Raw genomic sequence first — 20,120 nt, forward strand, 5'->3', positions numbered from 1 at the left:
AAATGGCTTTTCTGTACCCCTGTCAGCTAGCAAAAGTCTTTTAAACAAAAAATTTTTTACTCAGAACAAAGTTAAAAATTTTTTAATAGAAAAAAATTAATTCTAATTATATATATATATATATAAATATATAATATATTCTTCGCCTATATTTATAATGATCACACTTTATACTTTTAAAAATAGATAATTACAGTATCAAAATTTAAATGTTAAAAGAAACATTAAAGTTTCAGCAAGAGAAGCACCCTGACGTTATTTAGAGAACTGCATTTCTTGTAAATTGCTATTGATCTGCATTCTGTGCATTTCCATGAAACGTGACTCTTCGCGTTGCCAAGAGTCTTCCGCGCTATTGCAACAGAAGAAAATTTTGATCATATAGTTCATTGGAAAAAGCTGAAGAGTACTGTCGAATGAAAACGTCGGCACTCGAGAGCACCTCGCCCTGAAAAGTTTGGAAACGTCGTTCGTCGTTATACATGTATATATCTATATCTGCAGAAGAAATATCGTCGGTAGGTGAACTGCCGTCTGTGCGGCGAAAATCGCAGAGAGACTTTTCTAGCCGGAAAAGTCGCGCGTAATCGGCGGAATAATATTCGTGCCGTTGTTCAAACAACCGGGACTCCGGAACGGTTGAGGCGCGGGAGAAGGAGAATGAAGGAGAAAAATCGTCATGTGAGAAAATAAAGTGAAGTCGGGAAAGCCGAACGGTGTTCCGCGTGTACCTCAAAGGAGGAAGGGAAAGGGAGAAAGGGGGAAATCGTCGGAAGACATATGTCGCGAGAATTCCTGCGCGAGCCGGTATGCGGTTGAAAATTCTGCGGAAATGGATGTATCGGTGCCGGGCTGCCGGTCGCGACGTTGACGATCGGGGTCGACAGATGCGCGCGCGGCGCTCTCGTTTCTCTCGGATTTTCGATGCATGCGGAATGCACCGGAGGCGAAACATTATTTACATCTTATGCGAGCGTTGGCAACTCCGCGGATTGGAACCCCCTCGATGCGCTTTGGCTGCAACGCTTCGTGAGAAACGCCTGCCGCCAGAAAGAGAGATCTACACGATCTCGCCGCCGAATGTGGAGAACGTCTTCTATATTATGATGGCTCTTCGTCGTGAAACGTATTCGCGCGGCCTCGTTATTCGAGCGAGGCAAGTCATGTCCGTCCGAAACCGAATCGACCGACACAAGTCGAGAAATTTTTAATTTGAATTATACATGCGTAAGTATAACGCGTATAAATATAAACAATATGTCGCAATCAATGCAATTCGATCACAATAATCGAGTCGGGATAAAAGGATGACGTTTAACATTGCATAATTTCCATATTGTAAAGCAAAATTAGTAAAATTTTGTTGCAGCAAACTACTTCCGCTTTCTATGCATTATCTCAAATGTGAAGTAATGTTTCGCAAAAAGGGAAATAGCTTCCTTAGCAATATTCTCATAATGGCTAACACAGCGCTGAAATAATATTCGCTTCGTCTTTAAAGCATGCTTGGCACGTTCGACTGGAAAATGTAATAAGGTAAAAAATTGAGCGATACAGCAAAGAAAGGCAAGAGAAATGTAAGTGTAAATAGGATGAAATATTTACTAATTACATATTTTTACTCATAGCTGTTTCTTGAACCTGTTTTAGATGCGTTATTTGTATAAGCAAATGTATGCTTTAAAGCTTATTTTTTTCCAATATATTATAAACAGTTGCTGCTTTAATAATTAACGTTTATGTTATAACAGCAACTTACTTTAAACATAAAATATGCACGTCGTTTATAAATATAAATACGTGAAAATTTGACGTTCAAATTTAAAATTTTTTATACGAATAAACCGGGCTAACTAAGAACCAGGGCGGTAAATGATGCGCGAAAGTTTTTTAATTTATATATTTTTATTTTACATATTTTCCAAATTTTTAATTTTATTTTTAAAAAAGTTTTTAATGCGTCATTTAAATTTTCGGTGAATATAATTTTCAGTATTAAATATCGCAGAAAAGATTTCGCAAAAGGTATATCTCGTACGCGCTTCGTTCTTGAAAAAGAGTCTACCCTCGGAGGAAGTCGTAAGACGACTGGGAAGATCCCGTGAGAATAATATCCACCTCTCGTTGTTCAAACAACTGGGACGAGAGGTTGAGGCGAGGATAGAGGTGGTTGGAAAAAAGAGCAAGAAACGGAAGGCAAAATGGAGAAGTCAGAAACGTGCAGCTTCGGGTACAATAGAACGTCATCTACAAAGATGTTAGCAAAACATACATCGAATGTTCTGCGATGAAGTATGACATTCTGGGAGAAAAGAGAACTTCTTTCAAGACGTTTACGAAAAAATTATTAAGCTTATGGTAATTATAGGAAGAATGATATAATAACATCTTACGTCATGGATTTACTATTTTCAATAACAATTAACATAAATGAAATTAATAAAGTTATATTGCAGCATATAACATGTTGTTATATCAGCTTTGTAAGACCTTTTAACGCAATATGCCAAAGACTAAGACTAGAATATTCAAAAAATTGGTTAAAAAATAATATGACGAAGATTTCGTTATTATAACGTATATGCGGTATTTAAGATACACATTTTAGAAACCGTTCTAAAGTCACCAGTATTACTTTACTATTGTTTGAAACTTAAACGGATTGCATTACAGTCGGCTAGCGAGGATCTGTGAACTACTTGGTGGGCTATATCATGAAAGATTATCGAGAAAGAAGAAACTGTCGTTGAAAGAAGTCGTTGAACGACTTGGCGGGCCGCTCGGGAATAACGTTCTCTCTTCTCCTGCGTCGGCAGGGAAAAGCGCGGCTAGACAGAAAAGTCGTGGAAGGTCTCGAGGTACGGATACGAGGGAATGTCCGGGATGTATGTACGTACATACGTCGAAAACCTCGAAAAGTACAGCAGAAATTCTGTGAAAACAGACGTCGACGATCGAGGTTGATGGATGCACCGCTCCGCCCGCCCCGTGCATTTTAGGGCTCGCCGCGAGCCCGAAAGTCTGGCTGCGCGAGAAGAATGCATCGCAAGCGAATGCCACTTGCGAGTCTCGCGCGTTTCTGCCTCAGTGACATGGTGAATATCGGCTCTTTTCCTCCGTAAAATACGCCCGAGTTACTCTCGCGATGGCGCAGTGCCGCATACGTGACAAACATAATAGAATTTTTGATTTCCGAAACGAGAGGAGGGATTTTTGTTAGAGTGCTCTGTCAGGGATTTCCAAGTATTTTTTTTTTAAGTTAACGTTATGCATAGAATTCGCGAAGAATGGCTCGACGTAAAATAATATGCAATGTTGTACAGGTATTATACTCGCATTTCAAGCGATATAATTATCTCGCTCTACGTGCGAACTTGCAATAGCTCCCGACGCGTTCTTTTATTCATTTAATTCGTAAGTAATGTTTGTACGGTAACACGAATATCTTCGAGTGATGGATGAGGGGTGACATTATTGCGAAGAGACCGGTCTGTTGTCAATTAATGTGCGAAATTGCACTATGCCATTCCACCATGGAATTTCATTAGACTTCCAGCAAGCTGAAGCTATGCGTAATATTGGCGCGAAAGACATATCGGAGAAATCATTTAGATATCTTCTGATTCTAAAGCGCTAAGACGCTCCACGCTTCTTCAAATAGAAATTACTTTTCGTTTAAATAGTAATTAATTGATTAGTTTATAAACATCCGTTGTTTGACGAAAATCACGTAAAAATATACGAAACTCTATTTTCTCAAAGTTGTTTTTTATCGACACACTGGTGGATACCTTGTTTCAATAGCAAGAAAAAAAAACCCTAAGAAAAAGTAGCGAAGGTATTTCAACCATTCTCCCCACGATTTCTCAAAATACAGTAGAGTTTCGATAAAGTTCCTCCAGAGCAACATCGAGAATCGATATGTTCTTTTCAGTGTCGAGCGCCAGTGGCGATCTAATTTCGTCCTCGTGCTACGACCGTTTTCGAATTCGAGCCTCGCGGATATTATCGTAATCCTTGCATCGGGATATCGTCCGATGTTTGGTCGCAGAGCATTGAAACACATCTAGACGTTTCTATTCGCATGTCCTTTGCATGGTTGCTACAGTATCGACAAATAAGCACTGCGATATTGAGATCGACCAAGCACCGGTAATGCACCGTCATCGTCGCCCGCCCTTCTCGTCGTTGTCGTCTTCGTCATTGTCGTCTTCGTTGTCGTCCTCGCTCGCAACAACGTTCGAAGCAACCAATCGTCCGCAACTTCTCGCTATTTCCTGCAGTCCGCTACTGTAGTACTAACAGTAAAATGCAAATAGTCTCGTGTAAATGTGCCGGAATAGGTTGCACAGCGCGTCGGCTGTTTACGAAACCGCGCACTTACCGTTCGGTTCTCTCTGGCTAAAAATAACACCGACGGCAGGCTGATGGCCCGCGTTTTACACCGCGCGAACTTTTCTACATGGCCCGGCAAATTTTATCCAGCTGTTAAGGACACCCGAAATCGCGAGAGACGTGAGTGGTGCTTGGCGAAATTTCAAGCAGCAGTTCCGTTACTCCCACGACTTCTCGAACGCGATCAAGAAGGAACGTCGCAAAGTAAATAACTTCCGGCTATCAGACTATGTAGATTAATATCATATAGCGTCGTATTCCTGCTATCTCGCAGTTTTCTCAAACGTGTCGCAAAACTTTATGCGCGAACAATCACCTAATATATTGATACAACTTATGCACTTCGTTATGCACAAAATAACGATAGCGTTATCCACAATATTGCAATGTTTTCTCGTTCGTTTACAATGAACAAGATAACCGTCGAAATATTATCCTCCGCGCGTTTTTTTTTGCGGAGGAGGAAATAATACGCCGTGCAGAACAGATAAAAAGCAATGACCTGATAGAGCATGCAGATGCGCCGATTGCGTTGCGTTTTTACTCGGCCTCTTTGTTTTTTTATTCCAGCCAAACGCGGCATGACCGTTTGGATTTAACCTAGTTCCTACGAGGAAAAGGGCAGTGCCCAGAGAGTCACTAGGGAATACTCGGCGAGATAGGATATAGTAATGATAAAAGACACCCGGAAGAACGGGGTGGTTATAAAATAATTTCATTTCTCTCGCTAACTTCAAACATTTACAGCAAGAATGTGCACATAAGATGCCCTAGTTAAATGCGATTCTTCGATCAATTTGAGATGACTTTTCTCGAATAAAAAAATTTGTGAACAGTTATTCTTATTTCTCGCAACTTTTTTCCATCATTAAAAACAATATCATATGCAAACATCATATCATTAAATACCTTTTATAATAATATTAGTTTGAAATTAACTTACTACTTAGACAAAATTTAATTAAAATTAATTAAAGAAAAATTGATTGTATATTTATGTGTCATTAATATGTCGTATTAATATGACGATAATAAGCAGACACTATCCTCTTGTTATTATATCCGCGCAGTAAATGCGCTTCTATCTGTTATTAAACATGACATAATTAATCTGAGGTACCTTGTATATTCTATCAAGTAAAATGAGAAACTTTATGAGAACAGCGAGAGAAAATTTGACGCATTTCCAGATACACAAGGCGATACAGTTTTAACGACAGAACTTTATAACTTCATCATGGCAGTAACATACGTAGATACAGGAAATTGTGTAACGTAGAAATCGCAAAAGTTTTATCCCGCACATTTTTTTGAGCTCACGACAAACATAAAAAAAAGTAACCTAATATCTTGCAGAGCGCAATGCCGCTGGGTAGACTGTCTCGAAAGAGTTAACTCGCGGTTTTGAAAGTTTCGCTCACGTCGCGGTCGGGCGTAATGCGGAACGAGCACGGGCAAAAGGAAAAAGAAGGCGTCGATATCGATGGAAAAGCGATGAAGTACGCGAAGACATAAGAAAGAGAATATACGGTGTCGGGCGTGTGGAAAATCGTCGGGTGTTCTTGCGCGCTGATCGATATTTGCTTCACGTTTCGCCCCTTGGTACATGGTCTTTATCGGTGCCATTATCCATTGCATATATACGTATATGTACATTCTGCTCTCAGAATGTATATTGCTACATTGATTACATTTGTCACGAATTTATGATATTAAGAATAATCAATAAAAGTCGATTAAGATATAATTTCAAATTACAGTTTCCATTTAACTCTTATAATATGAATGCGAAATAACAATGAGAAATTTGTTTTCTCGAATCGGCTTTTATTGTTACTGAAATTTTCACTAGCGATGACAAATTTATTCGTGCATACGTTATTATTATTCCGCTAGAGTTAAATTCTATGAAATATTTTTTGAGTTATTTCAAATTTTGTTATTTTTTACATTTATATAATCGCGTGATCCACATGAAGCGCTTTAAAATGGTTGAAAAATTATTTTTCAAAAAAAATGTCAGCGACATGCTAATGTTGTTTGTGTTGATTATGTCGTTGTTAATACACCGCGTTTCCGCACACAATTCACGTAGCCGTATTGGCGTTACGCTATTTTTGCAGGACAAAAAGACGCGTGATGGATGAAGTGCGCGAAACGTCCTTACGCTGCAAAATTCATTTTATCCCCGCGTCTCGACTCGGCACGTGGGTGAGCCGCAATGGTGTAAAACATTATTCTACATTACACTGCACGAGGTGGAGAGCGCTTGGTGAATTATTCCGGTGACTTCTTCTTGCCGAGTCGGAGGCGGCGCGCGGCGCGGCGGTAGCGAAAGGGCGCTCCAACACGCGTGGAATTGCAGTCGGCGGTATTGCCGCGCGAGTGCATTATCCGCTTGAATTATCACGTGTTTAATGACCGGAGTTTTGGATAAAACAAGATTTCAGACAATTTCTCACGGCGCAAACAGCTTGTCGTGTTTCCGAACTAACATTGCAATCTGTCGCGCGGTTGACTTTTACTGTCAACGCAGCGAGATGAATTTCTAAACGGCACGATTTGTCAAACGACAGCGCAAACGAAACATTTGCATATCTAATAAAACTCTTTTATATCTTGTCTACATTTTAATAATATCGCACTGAAGCATGAAATTCATTATTGCTTAGCTTACACAGAGCTTTGCGTAAAATTTTTAGCTCGTCACACCGAACAATATTATACTGATATTTACTCTATTTTTCAAGTCTACCGTCACGTGTTATTCAACGTAAAGCTCTGTAACGCGATGTTAGATCGAAAACTCTTTGAGCCAGGTAAACACGTTAAAGGTAGACAAGACTTTACGAAAAATATGAACGACGTTTCTGAAATACCGAAACGTCGTGTTGAGGTAGCCTAAAGCCGAGGGTTTCAACGAGGTAGAAGGAGGTGTAGCTTCCTATGAGAGAGAAAGAGAGAGCTTGTTGGTCGAAGATTATTGACCCAGAGCTCGTTCAGCGTGTCTGAAATGAGGGAGGATATGGCTTTTTGTACGGCCTAAAGCGGTAATCTAGAAAAGGGCCGCACCTGATTGAATCAAACCGACAGTGAAAGTGACATTGCCCACCGAGACAGCCTCTAAAGACAGAGGGTTTGATATTAATATGAAATTGCTCCCGGTCCCTCCTTTGCGTCTTGGGGATACCTTACGCTCAAAATTACCTAGAGTCAGGGTGGCAATCAGGTATTTTCTCAACCGCTGATTCAATTAGTTCAGAAAAAAATTTATGGGATGTAATGACGCGATTAAATTCACTTCATAAAATTTGAATAAACATCTGCTGTCTCTAGTACAAGCAGTGCGTGTTTCTTACAAATTTTATGACGCGTTTGTTTTATTGTCAATTAAGCGTATATCATTTCGTAAAAATGATTGCGCGTGTACACGTTATTTTTATTTAAATATAAAATATTTAGATATTCAGATATATTCTCCATTATTTAAACATAAACTTTTCATAATAATTAATGCTCAAGGCACAAAAAATGATGGAAAAAAGAAAACGTTTGATTTTTATAAGCAATTTATGTTTTACGTGTGAATTAAGATCATGAATTATTTTTACAAAAGTGGGTCTTTTAAATAAACGTACGATGCTCAATAATTAAGCTCGCTTTTTATTACGATTATTATATTATTGTTCGACTTTTGCATTTGTAAACGCGTCAAAGAGCTGCGATCAAGTTCCGGAGTTTTTAAGGACATTAAATGGAACTATTTCTGAGAAATAAAATAGGCACCCCCTCATTAAAAACTTTTCCTACTTTTTCCATTCTTGAACAAAGAGACGGGCGATCTTTATAATACCTCTTTGATACTTATAGATCGATTGACCAGACTTGGCATATTCTCTTTCTTTCTACAGAATTTTTGTTCTTTTGCCTACAGTCATATTCAAGTCTCATCTACTCTCTCGCGTCCTTTTTTTCGTTAAAATCTTTGCCTTCAATGATACACGAGACATGAATAATTATACAATTTTAGACGCAATTATCATAAACAATTATTATTAAGATATTAGTCGCTTAAAAATGCAGTAAACGAATTTTATCTCTTCTACATTACAAATTAATTAAAAGTTTAATTCTATATATCATATGTATATATTCGATATTAATTATTAATTCGTTTCTTTATACTGTATCTATTCATATTAAATAAATTATCGTATCAGACTTTCTTAACGAATATTATTTCAGCATCGTTAATTTATTGCATATATCACATGCGCTAAGTGAAAATTAACGATTCTGCCGTTGTTGTTTTATTTTATTATATGTATACGATAATTTACGATTTACGCTAAAAAACTGGGAACCGCCTCTAAGTCAAACGTAAAGCATTTCGAGACGTTTGCGAAATGTAGCCGTTCTATCCTCCGTGAAGGGATGATTTTCTATATCGTTACAGCTTCCGCCGTTACGAATGTCGATGGTTAATTCGACAGAAAGGTCGAGGATGAGGGGTGAAGTGAAACTGCACCAATCGTTTCGCGGGGATATACGTTTCTACTCTCGTAAAGGGGGAATATGAGATGGAGTAGCGTCCTCGTGATCTCTTTATCGCGCCACGGTGACGTTACCACAACATTCTCGGAGAATAGCTGCAACAGACACGATTCCCATATACTATACTTCTTTCATCTCACGGAAGAAAATTTAATTTTGTTCGCTGATATTATCGCAAGCGGTTTTTACGTGATCAAAACAACGGATTATTTATCCTTAACAAAAATATATCACGAAAAATACCTCACTGTATCGCATATTAAAAATTGTAATGTATGCAGACTCGATCCGTGCGTGAATATCGTTTATTGAAACATATTGTAATATATACATATGTATGTATAATATTTGTATATTTGTATGTATAAAGAAAGATAAGGTAGTTTAATGTAATGTTATCCTTCCTTTTCAAGACACGTATTTTATAAAAGTTTTAGTAAAGCGTTCCCACAGGAGTTGCATATTCATAGAAAAGATTGGATCGCAGTTCTGAGATTTTGTCTGCACTCGTTGGCACAGCTCCAATATTAATCTTACAAAAGCCGAGGAAACATGATGGAAAATTAATGTCTTTTTCGAAATATGTATTATATGAGGATAGGTTCTTCTTAAAACTGAACTTTTCTAAAAAGTAAAACACGCGTCAAAGGAATTTTATTTTCCATTTTTCTGATTCATTCACATCAATATTATCAAAAAAAAATTTCGAAGGATATTGTTTATGCGTATGCCGCGATATTCGCTGTTAGAAAGTCCCCATAAATTGCATATTACACAGACAATTATGTAACATATTTGAAAATCATATGCATATTGTATGTCGCATATTGCTGTTTTCCCAACTATCGAGTTAATGATCGTAATTAACAGCGGTACTACAAAAGCGAGAATATTCTGTATCGATCAGAATAAAACAGCGACATATGAAGATGACAACAAAAAATACCCTAGAGAGAGGGGATTTTTTCGTTGTATTCTGAGAGCGATATGCGGTAGTAGCATTTTTGTCATCCCGATGACTGGCGCGGCGTCGATCTATACATGGCATGGTAGCCGTTATAACGAGTTCGGTCCGAAGCGAGGCTCTCGTGCACTTGTCCAATGAATTCGTTTAATGGATGCATTAGAGCATACCTTTCAGAACACGTTTTCCGGAGGAACGCCACGCCGCGCCGTTACCACCGCGCCAGTTTTATGCCGGCGCCGCAACAATGCACCTGCACGGAGAGGAACTCATCTATGCTAACGACATTTTATGTACATGGAAACGGAATTGCCTTAACGTAAAAATCCCGTCGAGTTTCCGAAACCGATGTTGCTTTTAATCACGATCTTCCCTTTGTACATTCGAAGTAAGAGCTTTTCTTTCTCTCTTCAAGTTTTTTCTTTCTCTATTGTTTAGTATCCTAAGAAATTTCTGAGGAGATGGTATTATCATGGATGTTCCGCATTCACGCGAACAGATCATTGAAACTTCGCCTCTAATAAAAAGTATTAGTCTTGTGTTATATACATACGATACATAAATAATTCGTATAACAGCGCACTCTCGTTATATTATATAGATTCGATCGATTTAAACTTTGGTATATATGGAATATACACATTTCTCAGTAAAAATATAATTTCGTAGGGCAGAACACAAGATTATTAAACGCTACAGTTAAATACCTCGATATTTTTCGTATTATAAATCTCATATATGCATCACATATCGATAATTTGGAGTGCATTCAAAAGAAGAATTATTAATAAATGCAAGGCGTTATAATTATTATACACATATGCCCTTTGACTTCATTGTTCTTCTTTTTATATACCCGAAAAGATGTACAATTGCAGTAAATGCTGTATAGATATAGTCGATTTTTATTTTCTTTTTATTTCGAGAAAATCAACAAGAATAAGAGCGAAATTATTATAATATGTATCGGAGAGTAAGAATGATTACCGATCTTCGTATCTATGAAACAGTGCACGCCCTTTTTCTGTTAAGTTAAAAAATAAATCTACTTCCACTGAAAGAGTGTTTCTCGCGATAGTAGCGTTCGACGAAAATTACCCTCTCTAACGGAATCCTCCCGTTTTTTTTTCGAGATATCCGCCATGTACTTTGAAATACCCAACTCATCATTGTCAGCGCGTGGTGCATGTTAGTCGGCGAACTCATCGATAAAACGAAGCATATTCGTCTTGCTCATCGATCTATTTTCATTTCGAACACCACCCCTTCGAATCAACGGAATAGCTTACCCTGTGCCAAAAAAAGAAGGCGCAATCCATTTTCATTTTCCCCGCAACTTCCAACTCTCGCGGCACAACGACGATGCAGCCGGAAGAGATAAAAAAAAAGTAATAATTGTGACGCTGCTTTTTCGTAGACGCGTGCACGAATGAGATGTCTTATGTGTCGTGTCGATTAATCAAGTTTTCAAAAAGTGTGTTTCGTTACGGGTTACCATTGTTGCTGTTCCTTTAATTAAGACTACGCGCATATTGAAATTTCAACTTTCTATATTGATTCATGAAAAGAAACGTCTCTTTTTCTAAATCTTACTTAATTGTATATAAAATATTTAAATAAATGGACGTTTAATATCGCATAAACAAATACATAATATATAAATAATATTGCTCACCCATGGCTGCTCCGCTGTCGTTTGATACCTCTCAGGCCTCCTCTTCCTCTCATTAGATTCCTTGGTTGCAGTCACACAATATAACACTCGCGAAAATACGATCAATTAATCGCACGATACTTTGGACGGCAGTTCCGATATGTTAACCATACGCGCAATCCCGCGATATTTTGATAACACTCTCAACATTAATCGTACACGATGCCCACGAAGAACGCACAATTTAATAAACGAATATTATTAATAAGCCATATCGATATACTATAACTTGCTATTATTTGATCCAGCGATATGTGTGTTACTCTAACAAACGATTCGGAAATAATAGTAGTAGACCAATTATACATAAATTGGAAAATTCTGAGCGCGATATTTTATTCGAATCGTAGCAATAATAATGAAGTAATTGATGTAATTATCAGTGCATCACGGCTACACGGAGGGACACGTGACACATTCTGGTCGAGCCTCGGCATGCGAATGGTAACACAGCGATCTTTATTGTATAAACAATAGCACGCTGTACGCAATAACAAATATTAAAGCCGCGTAAATATCCAACCAAATTCTTATTTCTTGAAAAAATACCTAGCGCGTGCTTTAGATGAAATTTGTGTTCACGAATCGTCACTTTTATACGATCTATATACATCACAGCATTCCATTACTTGAATTATACAATCCGATGAATTCTATATTATTCCGCGCTCTTAAATATGAAAAGATTAGGCAAATTACAATGGAAAATTTGAAGCGCGATATGAGAAATAGTACAATAGAAGCATCGCTCAAAGATATAATTGTAGCGGAACTATAATTTATATAATTTCCGGCTTCTTTCTCTACGATTATTATTTTAAACGGATAAATCATGCAAAGTACTTGGATAAACGCGTGATAATTATTCACAGGATTCATGTTTTATAAGATAATAATGCTACGATACATGAAATAGCTCTCTCCACATAGTAGCCGAGATAGCATGCCTATAGGGACTTCGTACAAATAATAGCGCGATGTGCACCGAAATAACAGATTCCAAGACCACGCATCAACCGAATTGTTGTTTCCTCGAAATATTGAACGCACTGCAAAGTGACAATTTCTATTTCATGACCTTTAAATTAATTATTAACAACCGATATAATATATCACGGCTTTCCGTTACTTAAATTGATCCAAAAATATTATCCATAATAAAATTGTACAGATTTAAATGTCTCGTTTAATGAAGCGCGATATATTGAAATCATTAATCGACGTAAATATCGACCGATCCGCGCATGTATATTGTAAGTAATGAGAGAATTGTCGAAAGGAGAAAGGACATAAGTGTTTTCGTTCAGTCATCGTCCACAATAAAAACGATCGATAAGTCGCAAGTAAGCAACGATTATTCATTAGATGACTTTAATAAAATGACAATACAGTGTTACGACAGCTAGTATTCATTCAATCACAACAAGAGTAATAATAATTATCACGAATCAGAGTATATAAGTGAAATTTTCCTCATCATCTTTTATATCTATCTTTATATTAAAATATAATAATATAAAACGTAAAAAGATAGTAATATAAAACGTAAAAAAATATAAGATCATAAAAATCGTAATTCTTATAGTCTTTAAGTTGTCAATTATTCAAATATTATGCACTTTATTTTCTCATCTTCGACGATAATCACAAAAAAAACAGATTTTTAATAAACGGAGTTTGATTATGGCCTACTGTTTTTAGGCTGCAAATTATATATAATTATGTCATTTTAATATGTCATTAAAATGGTATTCGTTTTTAAAATAGGGCTGTAATCTGGTTCGTACAGTGAACCTGCTGTCGTCAAAGAACTAGGACACTAAATAACAGAGAAGCAAATGGTTCGAGGTAAAACTGGAAACGTTGTGCTTAAGACTCTCAAAGGAGCCCCGATTTAATTAGACGGAATAGCATGCAGGGACAGAGGCCGGGAGGCATGGTGAGAGGAAAGGGTCGGGAGGGAAAGGAAGAAGGGAGGAAGTTCCTTCGCGATCCTTTCCTCATCAAAAAGGTAAATGAATGGAGTGGTTCTTCGTCGGACGCAACAATGTGCACCTACATTTCCCTTTTAGCGTCTCTAATAGATATTGTCAGCATTTCTGCACCATAACACAGTACAAAGTACTAATTAAGAACGTCAGTACTCAACTACCGTACGCTGCATAGGATCCTGGATAATTATTTGATTAGCTTTTTTATTCGAGATTTGATTTTCATCGGAATTAATGCGACTCGATACGAGACATCCGATCGACTACTCGTTTACAGTTACACAGGTCAAAAATATGCGACTTCAGAACTCATTTATATTCTCAACAAAATTATTTTTATACGTAATATACTGTAATTATTGTATAATATTTTAATGCAAATTCTGCAAATTAAATAAAATCGAAAATCATAATACGATAATACGATAATATGATAATATTGAAACCACAATAATTTTTGCATTACAAAAACAGTATTGCACGTCTCGTTATCTGTTTATTGATTAAAAAAAAAAAAAAAAAACCGTGGTGATAATGATTTTTCACTATTCGGCTAATTCTAAGTTCTTCTAAAGTTCTTATCGTTCTTATTCACAAAATTTTAGCAAACACCTAATATTATAGCAAAAAGCTTTACAAGCCGATTAACAACATATTTGAACTGTTACGGGCAAATTCGTGTTTCTAAAGAAAATCCACACTCGAACGGAATAATCTTAGACGACGCTAACGAGTCGATAAAACAAGGTGCGATGGCTCATTCGACAAAGTCAATTATAACCTCGATGTTAATTACAACCTCTATTACAATTTTCAATTTTAATTAATTTGGTAGATTACGCTATTTTAAAATAATCGCGGGATATTACGTATGGAAATATCCATTGTGGTCGCAGGGAAACTCGAATAACAGTATCGTATATTTTATCGTGTGCATGTGTGCGAAAATACATATGGAATACGTCACACGTAACGCATTTATTCCATAATACATACTTTTTACATACCATAGAGCGGACGGCATTTCGTTTTTTGTGCCGTATACAGCGTTCCGTTTGACGGCGATCCCCTTGTTATTATTCGCGCGGCGAGGCTCGAGCAGACCAGTTTATTTCACAGCACATAAAATATTTTGAAGAAACAAGAACTCGGCCACCGCGCGTCCCGATGTTTCTCGTCGTTTCTTGCACGGTCAACACAGCGCGTTGTAGCGCGAGCCGCGCGAGGTCACAATATTTTGTCATTCGCACGTCGACGCTCTGCTCCTCGATCAGACCAGTCGTGACGCGAGCCGCTCCGTATATCGTCTCTTTTGCGTGTCATTACCTCTCGATTTCTCGAAACGCCACTGTGACATGACAAGCTACGCACGACCACGCACGACGTCCAACTCCAACGCGGGCAACGCGGGGGTCGCGGGAAATTAAGGCTGCATTCCAAAATTCACTGTCAGCAACCTTCAGTACTGAAAATCTATAGTAAACGTGACGTAAAATATAGATTTGCAGTACTGACAGTGAATATCGGAATGCAGCCTAAGGCTCCGGACACACATTTTTTCGTAACAGTAACAGTAGGATTTTGACCAATCGCGTTGCTCGATTCGAAAACGTACGGCCGTACGTTCCCGAATCGAGTAACACGATTGGTCGAAATCCTACTGTTACTGTTACGAAAAAGTGTGTGTGGCCAGCTTAAAGGCCGGTATTCATAGTCGGTTCTTATATTTAAGACCGTCTTAAGTACAATCTTAAGATGTTATTAACCAATCACAGAGCCGTATTAGCATCTTAAGATATTACTTAAGACGGTCTTGAAATAAGATCTGATTATGAATACCGGCCTAAGAGCCACCGCACAAGACTCTCGTATGGTCACGTAGCGTAACGTAACGTGAATCAACGCACAAGAAACGTATTGGTTAGAGCCTCCGCACAAGCTCTCGTATGGTAACGTAACGTAGATCAACGCACAAGAAACGTATAACGCCGTAACGGCCGTAACCAATACGTTTCTTGTGCGTTGGCTCACGTTATGTTACGCTACGTGACCATACGAGAGTCTTGTGCGGTGGCTCTAAGTCTAAGTAGGTATCGCAAGTCGCAAGATGTCTCCTGCCGCGCGTTGATTGGCTGAGAACGGAACGGCCGATTTCAATATGTTCGTTTCGCTTCGGTTGGCAGTAGTGCCCCACACCCCTCCCCTCCCGCGGCTCCCGCTAATCGCTCCGACTTTTTGTCGCGCTTCGGCACTCTCGGCGTCTATCGCGTAATGGCGATCAGGCGATGTGTTTCAAAGCTGTTATCAGGTATTTGCGCTTTGGCATCGATCGTTGATTGACACTTTACCTTTTCGCGAACACTTATTGTTAGTGACACCGGTATATTCGTCGCGTCGCGTCGCGTCAATCTGATTAAGACGGCGGTATTCGGAGTAATCATTCTTGAAGGAGAAGCTCGTCGCGAATCGTGAAATTGCGAGTTACCGTGGCCGATGCGAAACGCCATAAAGAATTTTTTCCTCGAACGGAAGAACGTCTTGCGAGCCGATTCGGACTGCATCTCATTTTCTCGTTCTACAATCAAGTATTACACATTGAATTTCGTAAGAAGAGTTCTTTTAAGGAGTCCTCCGCCACCGAGATTTACAGTTCTTTATTTAATTGGACATCTTATGATTCTTACGATATTATTAGCCTAATACGCGCGATCGATCATCCTCGCATGTTCATTAATTCGCAAATGTATCGAAGCGATAACTACACATCTACAGGTATCAATAGATAGAGAAAACAAAAACAAGAATTACAAATTATAATTTCGCTACGATATTCTCGAACAGTAATTATCTCTTTAGCGACGCTTCTATTGTACTATTTCTCATATCGCGCTTCAAATTCTCCATGCATTGTAATTTGCCTAATCCGTTCATATTACGAGCGCGAAATAATATAGAATTCATCGGATTGAATAATTCAATATAGAATGCTGTGATCTATATATTATATACATATAGATCGTTTAAAAGTAACGGTTAAAAATAACGATTCGTAAAAATGATTTACACAAAATCTTAAAGCACGCGCTATAGATTACTTTCAGGAAGTAAAAATTGCATTTTCGCGGCTCTGATATTTGTTACTGCGTACACAGCCTCCTATTGTTTATGCAAGATCGCTGTGTCACGATTCGCATGTCGATGGGAAATGAATTCAAATGAATAAATGGAGATTGGAGCCGCCGGCCGCCGCCGCCGCGCGGCTTCTCGGCGCGACTCGCGCAGGTGGGGATAGAGTGGGGGTGGGGTGATTAGGACGCTGTGCCTCGTCACCCCTACCCCCACTCGTGACGTGTTTCGGAAACGTTGCTTCGGTGCTCGCGTTTTGGAGTCGAATCGATCGTTGATAAAGGCACTTTAGCCTTTTCGCGGACACTTGTTGTCAGTGAGACGTGATGTTCGTCGATTTGGTTGAGACGGCGATGTATTCGGAGTAATCATTCTTCGACGAGAAGTTTGTCGCGAGTCGTGACATCGCGAGTTAACGTAACCGTCGTAACCGCGGTACGAAACGCCATAAAGAATTTTGGCTCCGGAACGAACGGGAGAACGTCGCGTGCGAGCCGATCAGACTGTGTATCTCGTTTTGTCGATCTACAATTAAATATTACACATATTGAATTTCGTGAGAAGAATTCTTTCAAGGAATCCTCCGCCACCGACTTTCCTGACATTCGAATCAATCTTTTATTAAAGTGGATCTTACGATATTATATTTGTTCACGCGATCGATCATCTCGTTAATTCGCAAACGTATCGCAGCGATACTACTCGTCTACACGGGTATATGTTGCGCGATTTATTTAAAATAAGAATCGTTAGGTAAATAGAGAAAGAAAACGGGAGTTACAATAAATGATATAAAGGCCATTGCACGTAACAAAGTTTTAGTCATAATCGTAAGGCCGTAAGAAAATAGACCAATCACACTCGATTATTCTTCGAGCTCAAGGAGAACAATCGACTGTGATTGGTCTATTTTTTTACGGTCTTACGATTATGACTAAAACTTTGTCACGTGCAATGGCCTTAAGTTTCGCTACAAAAGTTATTCCCGAGAAATAGTTTATCTCTTTATCGACGCTTCTATTTTACTTTTCGTATCGCGCTTCGAATTTTCCATTGTAATATTTGTCTAAAATGTTTTCATATTAAGAGCGCGGAATAATATAGAATTTATCGGATTGTATAACTCGAGTGATGGAATTCTATGACGTATAGATCGTTTAAAAGTAACGATTCGTGAAAATTTCCACGAATTTATTTTAAAGCACGCGCTAGATATTTTCAGGAAGTAAAAGAATTCGGTTGGATACTCGCGCGGCTCTATTTGTTATTGCGTGCGGCGCGCTATTGTTTGTGTAAGCTCGACGTGTTCCCATTCGCATGTTGATGCTCGATCAAACACGTACTGCGAGCCGCTCCCGCGTTATTCGATGCTCCGATAACTATTTCCTTATCCTCGTTAGGAATCGGATGTATATCGCGCTCGGAAATTTCCAATTTAAGTATAATTTGTCTATTAGCATTCTCGAATCGATAGTGCCGAGTGATACCCGTGTGTGTATCGCCGGATTAAATAATAGAAAGCCACGATATTTATCGAGGCGGTTTATTTAACGGTGTCGTTTATTTAATTTCGCGTAGTTGGCAGGATTGCGCGTCGCGTACGATTAACGTCGGGAGTGCCGTTCGAAGTATCACGCGATTGTAATCGATCATACTCTTGCTTGAAAAGTAACGTTTAAAAGTGACGATTCGTGAAAATTTGCGCACATTTATTTTAAAGCACCCGCTAGGTATTTCGAGGAAATGAGAATTCGGTTGGCGCGGCCTTGATATTTGTTATTGCGTACAGCGCGCTATTGTTTATACAAGATCGCTGCGTAACCATTCACATGCCGACGCTCGACCAGACAAGATGTGCCGCGTGTCGCTCCATTATTTCCTTATCGTTGCTACGATTTGAATAAAATATCGCGCTCGGAATTTTCCAGTTTAGGTATAAATGGTCTACTACTATTTCCGCGAGATTCGATAGTTCAGAGTAACGCACATATCGCCTGAATCAAATAATAGAAAGTCATGATACATCGATATGGTTTATTAATAATATCGTTTATTAAATTGTGCGTGCATAACCGGATTGCGCATCGCGTACGGTTAATGTCGAAAGTGCCGTTAAAATATCGCGGAATTGCGCGTCGCATATATACAGTTAATGTCGGAAGTGCCGTCCAAAGTATCGTGCGATTATAATTGATCGTATTTTCGCTGTGTTGTGTTGTGTAACTGCAACTGAGGGACTTAATCTGAGAGGAGGAGGAGGTCTAGGAGAGGCATCGGGCGACGGCGGAGCAACCATGGGGTGAGTAATTTTATTTACATAATAATATTATATTACATTACTTGTGTTTGCGAGATTAGACTTATTTCCGTATACTTAAATTGTCCATTTACATAATTTATAGATAGGAATTGGAGAAAAAAACATTTATTTACAAAATTTTATGAAAGATTTATACTTATGAAAATTTTGGAACTCTTAACTTTTTTAAATGACATATAATCTTTTTGAAGGAAATATTTTTTAAAGAATGAATAAAAAGTTTAGTTTGCGTAGTAATAATTATTTGTTCAAATATTAATGCTTTGAGATATAATAATTTGAATATATATTTCTGTTGCAGTTCAACGTAGTTTACAACTCCGCTGTTGCGTACTGCGAGTCGGTGAGTCAAATAATCTTTTATATTATTGAGGTAACGAATCTGTGAAAATTTTATTAGATATACATACAATGTATGACGTATGTAAAGCTACGTATGTATTAAAATTAAATTAACAACAATATAAAGATAACAGCATAAAGATATTGCAGATAAATATCATAAATCACAGATTTGTTATTATTGAAATGGATGGGCTAGAACAGATTAAAACCAATGTTTAATCCTGAAATACTTTGTACACAGAATTTTCAGGAAATGCATTTGAGAAATAATGATCTGACATGTTAAGAATGTTAAAAAATTATAATATCAAGTTTATTATAATTAGTTAAACTTTTGAGTAAAAAGTTTAAACAAATAGCGAGAAATGAGAAAAAAGGAACGAAGTAAAATGAAAGTATAACAATTATGAGTATTATGACAATTAGAACATATATATTGATATTATTATAATATATAAGGCTTATAATTTTTGTTAATAGTATTGTCACATTTCATTAAATATGAAGATCAGAACAAAATTTTTTTATATGCATTTAAGTATAAGAAATAAAAATATAGATATTATTATATATGTATAAACATGATAGGGAAAAATTGTTAATACTTAGATGTTTTATATTATTTTTCTTTCTTTTTTTAATATTCTTCCAAAATATTATATAAGTGTTGCGCAGGGTTATTTAATGACTTACGCCCGGTATTGTGGTTAA

General features: G+C 37.8%; 1 protein-coding gene across 14 annotated transcripts in view; it reads right to left on the minus strand.

The window, feature by feature from the left end:
- Positions 1-20,120, minus strand: part of LOC112468202 (zwei Ig domain protein zig-8-like) — a 59,945-nt gene that overhangs the window by 28,905 nt on the left and 10,920 nt on the right. Inside the window, exon 1 of one of the 14 annotated variants that reach the window (XM_025037288.1) lies at positions 11,589-12,392. The exons of the other annotated variants lie outside the window; for them this stretch is intronic. Within the exon in view, the coding sequence (XP_024893056.1) occupies positions 11,589-11,592 (4 nt within the window). The 5' untranslated portion in view covers positions 11,593-12,392. Of the gene's footprint in view, positions 1-11,588; positions 12,393-20,120 lie in introns of those variants that run through there. 14 annotated transcript variants of the gene reach the window in all.

Source organism: Temnothorax curvispinosus, unplaced genomic scaffold (genome assembly GCF_003070985.1).
Source record: "Temnothorax curvispinosus isolate PA1 unplaced genomic scaffold, ASM307098v1 QBEX01018224.1, whole genome shotgun sequence".
Lineage (NCBI taxonomy): Eukaryota > Metazoa > Arthropoda > Insecta > Hymenoptera > Formicidae > Temnothorax > Temnothorax curvispinosus.